Source organism: Octopus bimaculoides, chromosome 16 (assembly GCF_046866305.1).
Source record: "Octopus bimaculoides isolate indiv1 chromosome 16, ASM4686630v1, whole genome shotgun sequence".
Lineage (NCBI taxonomy): Eukaryota > Metazoa > Mollusca > Cephalopoda > Octopoda > Octopodidae > Octopus > Octopus bimaculoides.
This window is the reverse complement of record NC_142943.1, coordinates 21,133,528-21,145,621: the sequence shown is the minus strand read 5'-3', so window position 1 is coordinate 21,145,621 and position 12,094 is coordinate 21,133,528. Positions and strand designations below refer to the sequence as shown.

The 12,094-nt window shown below is 36.0% G+C and overlaps 1 protein-coding gene across 1 annotated transcript in view; it reads right to left on the bottom strand.

Moving 5' to 3' along the window:
- Positions 1-11,079, bottom strand: part of LOC106870718 (protein adenylyltransferase SelO, mitochondrial) — a 32,360-nt gene extending 21,281 nt beyond the window's left edge. Inside the window, exons 1-2 of the mRNA XM_014916886.3 lie at positions 10,501-11,079; positions 1,787-1,925 (exon numbers count right to left, since the gene is read on the bottom strand). Coding sequence (XP_014772372.2) covers positions 1,787-1,925; positions 10,501-11,030 — 669 coding nt within the window. The 5' untranslated portion in view covers positions 11,031-11,079. The remainder of the gene's footprint in view (positions 1-1,786; positions 1,926-10,500) is intronic.
- Positions 11,080-12,094: the final 1,015 nt, after the last annotated feature.

Below are 12,094 nucleotides of genomic sequence, written 5' to 3'. Positions count from 1 at the left end.
ATGATGATGATGATGATGATATTCAAACTTACTACATCTGGCATTTCACACCTATCCTACAATGTTATTTTGAATATAAATTATCATATCCTCAAGATCTTGAAGCTATGAGATAGTGTATGATTAATTCAAAACAATGCGAATAAATACACATTACATTTGACAGGATAATCTGAATGCTAAAGGTTTAAGGTGATGAGCTGGCAGAAAACCATCATGCCGGGCAAAATGCTTAGGTGGCATTTTGTCTGAGCTGAAGTACTGCCACGGTCAACTTTACCCTTCATCTTTTTGGGGTTGATAAAATAAGTACTAGTTGAGTGCTGGGGTTGATGTAACTGACTCTTACCCCCCACCTACGACCAACTTGCTGGCCGTAACCAAAATTTGAAACCAAAGGCAGCATTGTTAGCACACTGGGAAAAATGCTTAGTGGCGTTTCGTCTGTCTTTATATTCTGAGTTCAAATCCCACCAAGGTTGACTTTGCCTTTCATCCTTTTAGGGCCAATAAATTAAACCTTTAGCTTTTAGATCATTCTATCAAATATAATGCTAATTTATTAACATTGTTTTCAATTAATTATACATTATCTGATAGCCTCAAAATTTTGATGATGTAGATACTGTAGCGTAAGGTATGAGAGGCCAGATCCAGTCAGTTTGAGCATAAAAAAGGTAGAATATTTGGGCCAGGTATGGCTGGTTTAAATGCTAAAGTGTTAAGTACCAGTCAAGTACTGGGGTTGATGTGATCAATGATCCCTCTCCCTACAAATTCTAGGCTGTGTACACATTATTATTTTTGAGCTGCTCATACAGCACAGTTGGTAGAGCATCAGACTAATACAGTATAAGCTTATGAGGGTTTCTGAAGGTCTCTTAGTGGGTAAAGTCAAAAAGTAAAGTTAAAAAAAAAAGAAAAAAAAAGGGAGCAAGTTGGTAGAATCATTAACGAGTTGGACAAAATGCTTAGTAGCATTTCTTCTGGTTCTTTATATTCTGAGTTCAAATCCTAGTGAGATCAGCTTTACCTTTTATACTTTTGGGGTCGATAAAATAAAGCATAATTCAAATAGTGGGGTTGATGTAATCAACTGCCTCCTCTCCAAATGCTGGCCTTGTGCCAAAATCTGAAGCGTTTATTATTATTATTATTAAGCCAATAAGGACAGCAAGCTGGCAAAATGCTTATTGGTATTTCGTCTGTCTTTGCGTTTCGAGTTCAAATTCCGTTGGGGTCAACTTTGTAACTTCATTGTTCTTTTTTAAAGAAGGAATAATGTAATTTATGGATGCAAAGGTAGCTGAATGTAATGGCAATCATTACATCGGAGGTTCGATCCCACCATGGAGTATCTTGGACAAATATCTTTTACCACAACCTCAGGTTGACTTAAAACTTGTGAGTGAAACTGAATAGATGGAAACTGTGTGGAAGCCTATTAGATGGATTGTATCTGTAATTCAGTCAGCCACTCTTGACACATACTGTGGCTGATTCTGCTTGACAGTTAACTTACAGGTATAAATGTCTGTGGAATATTCAACCACTTGCAATATAATTCAGTTAGTAGGTAGTTCAGTTGATTAAACAATTAGAATACCATTAATACAAACAGAACATTTACTTTCAGACTACGACAGGAGGGAGAGTTGGCTGCTATAGCCACCCTTTGAGGCTTCTTATTAATGCTATAATTTCGTGAAGTTTAGTAATTAATCAACTATGTTAGTTTTTTTTTTTTATTATTTATATCAAGGTGTTAATTCAAAAACAATTTTACCTCACTACATAAAAATTCTCGTATACTACTGCGTAGTACTTTCCTGCCATCGGCACCACGAGAGAATGGTGTAAGGCCAGCCCCTTTCAGTTGTATTTCCCATCGTTCATTCTTATCGTTTATAACTTCACCAAGATACCTGGAAAGAACAAAAAAAATTTTTTTTTGTCATTTCAGTTGATGCCATTTGCAAAGGAATTTTTGATTTGATATATAAAAGGAAGTGGGTTTTATTTCAGTAGAGTTACCTCCCATATTGCTTTCAAAGATTATTACAAGTTTATGCAGAAGCCTTATTAAAAACTTGTTGCATTTAAATAAATAGTCTATGAGCAAGGAAGCTATGTGTGTGTGTGTGTGTGTGTGTGTGTGTGTGTGTGTATGTAGATGAAGGTATGTACATACATGTACATATATATGCATATACTCATATATTGTTCATATATATATATATATATATATATATATATATATATATACTTTATTTAAAAGCAGCAGAAATATAACAAAAGACTGTTAAACTCAGAGTAACAGTCTTTTGTTATATTTCTGCTGCTTTTAAATAAAGCATATTACTCTACCTCTGGTATTTGAGTACTCTTTTTTCCACCTTGTTGCACATTTTATGTGCTTACTCCGGTATATATATATATATATATATATATATATATATGAGCACTAACAGCACTGTCGAGTGTGTTTATTGCCAGAGCAGTTGTCTGGTTTCCGTGGTAGTGGCCCGTAAATAGCATCATTACAGTGTAATCGTTACCAGCGTTGCCTTCTAGCACGTGTGCTGGTGGGACGTTAGAAAATCATTCGAGCGAGGTTGTTGCCAGTGCCGCTGGACTGGCTCCCGTGCAGGGGGAACGTAAAAACACCTTTTTGAGCGTGGCAATTGCCAGTACCGTGTGACTGGCCTTCATGCCGGTGGCACATAAAAGCACCCACTACACTCTCGGAGTGGTTGGCGTTAAGAAGGGCACCCAACTGTAGAAACTCTGCCAGATCAGATTGGAGCCTGGTGCAGCCTTCTGGCTTGCCAGTCCTCAGTCAAATTGTCCAACCCATGCTAGCATGGAAAGTGGACGTTAAACGATGATGATGATGATAGATATATATATATATATATATATATATATATATATATATATATATATATATATATATATATTTCTTCTATCTTAATGAATAAAAATTCTTCGGATAGAATTAATGGGTTAATAGAAACCAAGGTAGCAAAGAACACAAAATAACTGTGGTGTAGTTCCTGTTTTTGAGGTAGAAACTCCTTGAAATTTTGGGTATCTGAGTATATTTAAAAATTTGTTTTCTCCATTCCTTAAATTTTTATATATAAATATATATATATATATATATATATATATATATATATCAGTTGAATGAAGTTAAAACATGGTCTGGTTTGCATGTTTTTCATTATGCTATTTTAAAAACAAGTAAAAAAAAAAAATTCCATAATAAAAAACGTGCAAACCAGACCATATTTTAACTTTATGTGCAACTGATAAGATTGGAACTACGAGCTTGAACAGCACCCACCCTACCTCTCCTTTGCAGAAAGACTATTAACACAACTTCAACTAAAATGTAAGACTAACTTTACCTAACTCTATTCTTATACCACTATATACATTACTATATCCACTAACTGTTTCTCTTGCATCTCTCACACCATGAACTCTAACATACTTCTCAACATTCTGAAGAGATCTGCCAAACCATTTGGCACATTGAAACGATCGTAAATGACTCATTATATAATCTCCACATAATTAAATCAATGGCTAACTAGCCCAATTGACTTGCTTCTTCTTGTGTTTGTTTCTCCATTCTCCACATAATTATAATTCTAAACACATTTACACAAATTCGGAAAATATATATATATATATTGATATTAACAGTTGAATGGTCATCATCATCATCGTTTAACGTCCGCTTTCCATGCTAGCATGGGTTGGACGATTTGACTGAGGACTGGTGAAACCGGATGGCAACACCAGGCTCCAGTCTGATTTGGCAGAGTTTCTACAGCTGGATGCCCTTCCTAACGCCAACCACTCAGAGAGTGTAGTGGGTGCTTTTACGTGTCACCCGCACGAAAACGGCCACGCTCGAAATGGTGTCTTTTATGTGCCACCCGCACAAGCCAGTCCAGGGGCACTGGCAACGATCTCGCTCGAAAATTCTACAGGAGCCAGTCAGGCGGTACTGGCAACAGCCACGCTCAAAATGGTGCATCTCATGTGCCACCCGCACAAGAACCAGTCCAGGGGCACTGGCAACGATCTTACTTGGCTTGCCGGGTCTTCTCACGCACAGCACATTTCCAAAGGTCTCAGTCCAAAGGAATCGTTAGCATGCTGGACGAAATGCTGAGCAGTGTTTCACATGTCACTACATTCTGAATTCAAATTCCGCTGAGGTTGACTATGCCTTTCATCCTTTCAGGGTCAATAAATTAAGTACCAGTGAAATACTGGGGTCAATGTATTCGACTAATTCCCACCACCCCAAATGTCAAGCCTTGTGCCTTCAGTAGAAAGGATTATTATTACAATAATAACTTTAATGTTAAAAAATAATTTCAATTCGGTTCTGTGTTCTGGTTTTTCTGAAATTTATAGAACATTGAAAACAATTACCAAACAGCCATGTCAATGAAGACCCGACATAGCAGAGGGTTGGAAATAACAGAAAAGCCATTTTCACACGATTTCTAGAATTTATAGAAACAAAAGTGAGCTAAATGGAAAGGGGCTTAGTGACTTTCATGAAGGAATCTGACGGAAACATTAGTCACTGCTTCATCTCAGGAGACATCAGTATACAATTATTTATATTTCTTTGTGATTCAATATTTCCTCGACAGTTAATGTATCAAGTAATGGTAGAGCTTTCTCTTTTGTTTTATGTCAGTCTGTGGCCATGCTGGGTCATCGCCCTGAAGGGTTTAATCAAACTGATCAATCCCAGTACTTTCTTTTTAAGTTTGCTACTTATTCTATTGTTCTCTTTTCTTTTTTGCTGAACTGCTTTGTTAATGGGATGTAAACAAACCTACAATTGTCAAATAGTGGTGGGAACGAAACAAAACACAAAGACACACATACGCATAGAGCAATGGGCTGGCAGAATTATTAGGGCAACAGGCAAAATGCTGTGTGATGTTTGTTCTGGGTCTCTGAGTTCTGAGTTCAAATTCCACAAAGGTTAACTTAGCCTTTCCTCCTTTCGTCGTTGATAAAAGTAGCAGTCAAGTATTAGCATTGGTGGTACTGTCTAATTTCTTACCCCAAATTTCTGGCCTATAACCACAATGTCTTTGTAAATGCTGCTAGTGTTACAAAACAGGACACTAAACTGGAAATTATTTCAGCAGCTATTTCACAAAATGTTAGTGTGTGTTTGTATGTGTGTGGAGGTGCAATGGCCCAGTGGTTAGGGCAGTGGCTCGCAGTCATAGGATCGCTTTTTCAATTCCCAGACCGGGCGTTGTGAGTGTTTATTGACCAAAAACACCTAAAGCTCCACGAGGCTCCGGCAGGGGATGGTGGTGAACCCTGCTGTACTCTTTCACCACAACTTTCTCTCACTCTTTCTTCCTGTTTCTGTTGTGCCTGTAATTCAAAGGGTCAGCCTTGTCACACTGTGACATGCTGAATATCCCCGAGAACTATGTTAAGGGTACACATGTCTGTGGAGTGCTCAGCCACTTGCACGTTAATTTCACGAGCAGGCTGTTCCGTTGAACTGGAACCCTCGACGTCGTAAGCAACGGAGTGCCAACAACAACAACAAAAGTTTGTATGTGTGTGTGTGTGATGGGAGTATAAGCATGACCACAGAAAATGTACAGCAAAAAATGTCATATGTCACAAAAGTGGAAAAAAAAGGTGCAAAACTAATTTGACAAATCCAGTCATGAACCAATCTTCAAAGCATTAATTTCTTTTAGCTTTATTAGAACATTTTATTTTTGCCTTGTACACTTGTTTTAGTTGACAGTATAAACAGTGACAGTGTAGCCAAGCTAATTATTGCTAAACAGAAGAATTTAGTCATTAAGACTATTCAGTAGTAACGTTGCAATGGCAGCAACATAGCTTTGTTTGTGAATTCCAGTAATATGTTCAAACACTGTTGATTATACTCAGTCTTTGCTTAGATGTAATACGTAGAAAGTATTACAAGCCTCAGCCATTTCCAGGGGCATTTGAATTTAATGATCCTGAAACCCCTCTAGTGTTGTCAAGTCTTGCTTGCCTGAACATTCCCCCCTGTTACATTTTCCACTAATTTCACTTTGGTTACAAAACCTTTTGCTACATGAGCTCAAAAGTGTTGTGTGAGTGATTGCAAATTCGTCACACAAGGAATAAAATAATTTTTCAAAGAAGATATAAGAGAACTGAGTAATTTACTATAAAGAACTCATGTACTAATAACAAAAGAAAAAAAAAAAAAGGGACAACGGATTACTGATTTCTGAACCACTGACAACACTCTCTTTGATGCTTTTCCAGCACCTACGATTCATGAACTAACCCAAACTGTACCCCAACATTTACATTTTAGCAAGGTCAGTATGAAACATGTCTAGTGGGAATTACAGACCATCCTTTTATTGTTTTATAAGCCTAAGGACAATAGTTTCAATATACTGAAATTCATTCAACCTCATGAATGATATGGGATATTTTCAACATGTGATGAACCAAATTATCTCACAAAGTAACCTGGAATCTACATGCTCAAATTTAGACAACGTTATGGCATGTAACAACTCTTTAGACGATTATGACAGAAATCTAAAGACATTAAGAAAATCTCAACACAAATCTTTCTAGTAAAAAGTGTGTCATCAATAAAACAAACATCAATTACCTTGATTATTGTATTTAAGAGCACAAAATAATCACCTGTTCCTGATAAGTTGCTTCCTCTTAAATACCTTAAAATTTCCAGTTTTCAAAAGAGTTGCTGCTTCATTACATCAAATGTAATGGGAAGCAACTAATAAGTAAGATGAAGTTCCCTGACTGATCTAGGAAAGTAATAGATCGTAACGAAAAACTGACTTGGATTTTGACAACTCATCTAACCCATACATGTATGGGAAATGGATATATGAAGATAATGATAATGTTAATACTCTTAATGAATATGTCATCTTTCTTGTTCTTCAAGAACCTGTTACCGTTTTCAGAAATCTTAAAGCTGACATAGAAAATATTTACCTCCATACTATTCACATCTACAGTTTATTTACATTCAAATAGAATATATTAGATGCTACTTTAGTTGCAATATTATTACAAGGACGGCGTTCTATTACTTTTTACTCTTGTACCTATTCCAAAAGGTGAATTGCTGTAGCCTTCTATTGAACTCCAAGATGCTGGCACAGCTGTTGCGTATTTATACAAATGATAACACAACCCCCTGGAGAGATATTTTACCCTCATTACAGACTAACAAGGTATACAATTCATTACAAGGTATACAATTCATTACAAGGTATACAATTGAGGTTTTGCAAATCTTTTAAATTAAAAATAACAAATGTCAAACTTCAAATGTTGGAAACTTCAAAGTTTCTTCCACTAGTTTTTATTTTCTTTTTAATGTCGTTGAAGAGAGAATGCATGTGCTGATGTCTTGTCTCCAAGCTGTTTGGTTCAAGCAGATAATAATAAATTTCTTTAATGAATTCACAATAAATTCTGTCACCTATGTCTGAGAAGGTTGTTACATATGTAAAAATAAAAGTCAAAACACAACTAAAAAAAAACACTTTCCATTTTCTATTAAAAAGTTTCAAAAAATCTGTTATGGTTGCTAAATATATTCTAAACTAAACCTATCTTTTACACTTCTACAAATTAACATTTGGTAAAGATTATTCAGGCAACAGAATATATTTCCTTGGTTTCTGTGGGAAACAAACAGTTGGCATCTTGCAATAAATATCTTTGAGAGGTATTTGATGAATAACTCATGTTACCTTTTTGCTTTTTCTTGCACTGATATCTTTTAAACCATTGTTAGATGTATCAAAAAGCTATTTTCTGTAGTTGGGACTCTTGACGACATACACACTGATAGAAGAGTTCAATTTATGGGTAAGGAAGTGCAAAATCTCCTAAAACACAGAATTAGGCAAAACAGAACCACCTCTTCATTATCAACCCAATAAGTACTGTAATACAAGAAAACTAATGAGATAGTGGAGGGAACCTGAATTGCTAATCTTGTTAGAATCTTCCAGAATCGTGCTAGGATGATGTTCTTTTCGAAGTACTTTGTTTGATTTGTTCAATTCTCTCAGCTTCTATCAATTAGATTCCTCACCATCATTTCTTTCTTCTTAGATACCATTCTTCAGTTGGTGTCTCTCTACCTTCTTGACTAATTTTTCCTGGCCTTGTCTTTATTTGAAAAAAAAGAGGCACATTCAAAAGTGATCCTTTATTAAAGGATGCACTGCTGGAAGATAATTCTTTCTATTGTAGGCACAAGACCTGAAACCTTTTGGGTGGTGGCTAGTCGATTACACCATCTCCAGTACTTGACCAGTACTTATTTCATTGATCCTGGATAGAATTTGAACTCAGAAAGTAAAGACAGATGAAATGCCACAAAGCAGTTTGTCAGGCTTGCTAACAATTCTGCCAGCTTGCTAGCCACCTTACCTCTGGAATATAATGACAGGAATATTGTTATTCATGAAAGAGATGGAGTAATAGAGACTCTCTCACTGTATGATTTGTCATGGTGCCTGACATCTCCAGATGAAATAGTTAAACTTGCAGAATCAGACTACCGATAGCTGATTTAGTAGAGCATCGCAATAACACTTATTTAGACCTCATTCTTCATTCCATGACAATACTGTTTCTCAAGCCGGAGATTCTTTAATTATCAACCATAGTGATATTATTCCACCAAGTCCTGCTCAACCTGTCTCCCCAATTAATGAACTTCATCATTCAAAGAGAAAGGTTTGATTTGTGAGTTTATTATTAATACTGAATTGCATAAACAACAAAATCTAATATCAGATTAGGGTTATACTAAAGCTGTTAACTTTGACTAAATTTACGATCTCATGATATTTATTTATCTATTTTTCTGAAAGTAAAGAAACTGTGATTCCTATTTTCCTTTAATAATTGATCTATCACCAGACTGGCAAGTTCTCTCCCTTAAGTAGTATGTTTAATTGTGACATCATTCAATTATTTAATAAAGTTTTTGATATATTATTGTCTTACAGCAATTTCTTATGATACAAACCATTGCTAATTAGAAAATTCCTAAGACTATGCTAATTTTAGAGTATGTAGCAGATTGTGTTACATTTTAAAAATATGGGAAATAAAAGTTCCTTAAACTCATTTTAGACTAAACCAGCGATTCTCCAGAGTGGGTGAATAACTCCCATTCTTGTAAGAAGGTCCAAAAAGTCCACTAAATAATGTTTTGGAAAACATGTTTTATAAACATCGTCACGACTCAGATGAAAAAAATCTACAAGGCAGTGCCACAGCATGGCCGCAATCTGATGATTGAAACAAGTAAAGGATATCATTACAGAGCATCAATGAGGTTACTGTCCCTGCGTGTTATAGGAAGAGTTGACGATAGGAAGGGCATAAGGCCACAACACACTTCTTGAAAGTTTTGTCTAACCCGTGCAGACAGGGAAAAGCGGACGTAAAACGCCGATGATGATTGGTGATAACAAGGAGGGAAGCGACGGTCGCTAGAACAAGCAGTCGAATATTCTTCAATCAAACAAAGTGATTCACAATTATTTTGAAATGACGACGCATTGGAGACCAAGCAAAAACATTACTGGAGCATTTTGTACGGAAATTAGAAGCGCACTGCAAGTTTTAAAAACAACAGCTGTTTTTAAAGCTAAACATAAAAAGAAAACTATAGAAAGCTATTGTTTACTTTATTTTAATTGATTATAATTCTTTACCACAAAATCATGTATAATACGCCTTTTTTTTTTAAATTGTGGAAGCATTTTACAATGGAGTTTCTAAAAGCTTTTAATTACATTTTTATAAATCCGCAGCTCACCTAGACACGCCTAGCTGCGCATCAGCGCGCTGCAGTGCACCGTTTGAGAACAAGTCGTAATAACTTAGAAAGGACGTATTAAATCCTCTATGCCTATAATAAACAAAGACAGGATGGTCGCCGCTATAAAACCCTTGATGACAAGGTCAACAGAAATAAACAACAACTTGTTTTCCCTCATCAGAAGGGCTTTGTTCTATGCCACTTCTCACCATGTCATGCAAACGTATTTAAACCCATTAACTTCACTGTTTATTGTTTGTCGACAATGGACCACCGTCAGCTTACCATGTTTACTCGTAACAATACCAAGTAACTTTCAATAAACATTCCGTCACTGCTAAAATGACTGGTAAAAATCGTTAATACATTTCTACAATTACTTTTACAACTGTTGAATTCATTATAACTTATAATTGAATACTATGGGTTCTAAAAAAAGGTTCGACAGATGAACCAAAAGCAATAGGGAAAGAGCGTGGTAAATGTTAATTGGGTTTGCGGGAATAAACGCAATTAACACAGAATATAAAAACTACGAATAGATTCGTCCAGAAGTTATATAAGTTTTAATAAAGTGCTTTAATACTTACATAGCAGCTCCGTCTCCAAGTTGACCCGAAAATAGACCAAACTGATAACCGCAATAGCAATGGGCAGCTGGTTCTGAGCCTTTCATGATTTTATTCCCACTGAAATATTCTACGGCCTCATTTGTCTCAATGTCCTCAACACTTAACCCCAGCAGGGCTAAAGCAGACGAAGAATAAGCAACCATCACCGGGTTCTCGACAGGGGTCGGTTGTGCCTTGGAAAAACATGCATTAGGAACAGATCTCTGCGTTTTAACATCGTCCGAAGGATCAAATGGCAGACACTTAAGTGCCTGGTTGTCGAAAGTCAGTTGTCTCATCCTAAGTTCTTTTTGCGGTTGACACGGACAAAAATATGCAATAGCAGTATGTAGCGATTTGATAGTATTGAGCGATGCTAACGGACAAGTTTTAGCAACCGTAGGATCTTGTTCTTGTGAAAGGCAGCAGTAACAGGGTTCAGTTTTGCTCAAGAAGCATATCCGGACGTTCCGTATCGGCCTCAACCGTGTCAAACAGCGCCCAAACATGCGGGAAATTAATGGCGATTAACCAATAAACAGAACATTTAAGCAAGACCTTGACTGAAGAATTACCTCCCTTGGTTTGTTATTAGCGACTCTAATTAAGCTGCCAGCTGTTTAAGGAAGTCGGTGTTAATTACGTAAACACCATTTGGCCGGTGATTTCAGATATTCAACGTTGAATTAACATTTCTTCAGATTTAAATATTCTGACTTGAATAAAAAAGACAGATGTTTTCTACTCTTCGAGAAAAGTGAACGAATTCGTGGCAACATAGAATTTTCTCTAATCTATAATTTATAAAATGTACAAGTATAGATGTAATTTATGTTAGAAAAGAAAACGGACGCTGAAAAAGTAACGAACTTTTAACATTAATTTTAATTCTTTATTTTTATTGTTAGTTTCATGTATTTTATATGGAAGTTACGTTTAGTTCTAAAGACTGAAATATAGGGATTATCTCTAGAAATTGCAGGCTAACTTGTAAAAGTTTTTCATGAGAACCAGTTGAGTAACAACCAAGGTTCAGAAATGGGAAAACAGAAAATGTGATTACATGGATATAGTCTAAATTATATTACTATCTAATTATATGCCATCAAATTGTATAAACCTTTTCCATATGATAATACACTAATTCCTGTGCATTAATAATGTACTTAGGAAAAAGTATTAACTACATTCATATGATGTTCTTGACTTCTAAATCTTGTAAATAAATATGGCTTAACAGAATCCTCCTCTTCCTGATGAGAATTTTGCAAACCAATTGCAAAATTATAGAAATATAAAGAAAATCTATGAAAAAGTCTCAGCAAAATTCTGCTTTAAGCACCCAATAACGTTATGCACCCACATAACTTTTTTTATTTTGAGGAATTTTCAGAAAATTTTTGCGAATTTGTGCTCTGCAAAAACTAAAAGGAGTGGCTGTGTGGTAAGTAGCTTGCTTACCAACCACATGGTTCAGCCCCACTGCGTGGCACCTTGGGCAAGTGCCTTCTACTATAGCCTCGGGCCGACCAAAGCCTTGTGAGGGGATTTGGTAGACTGAAACTGAAAGAAG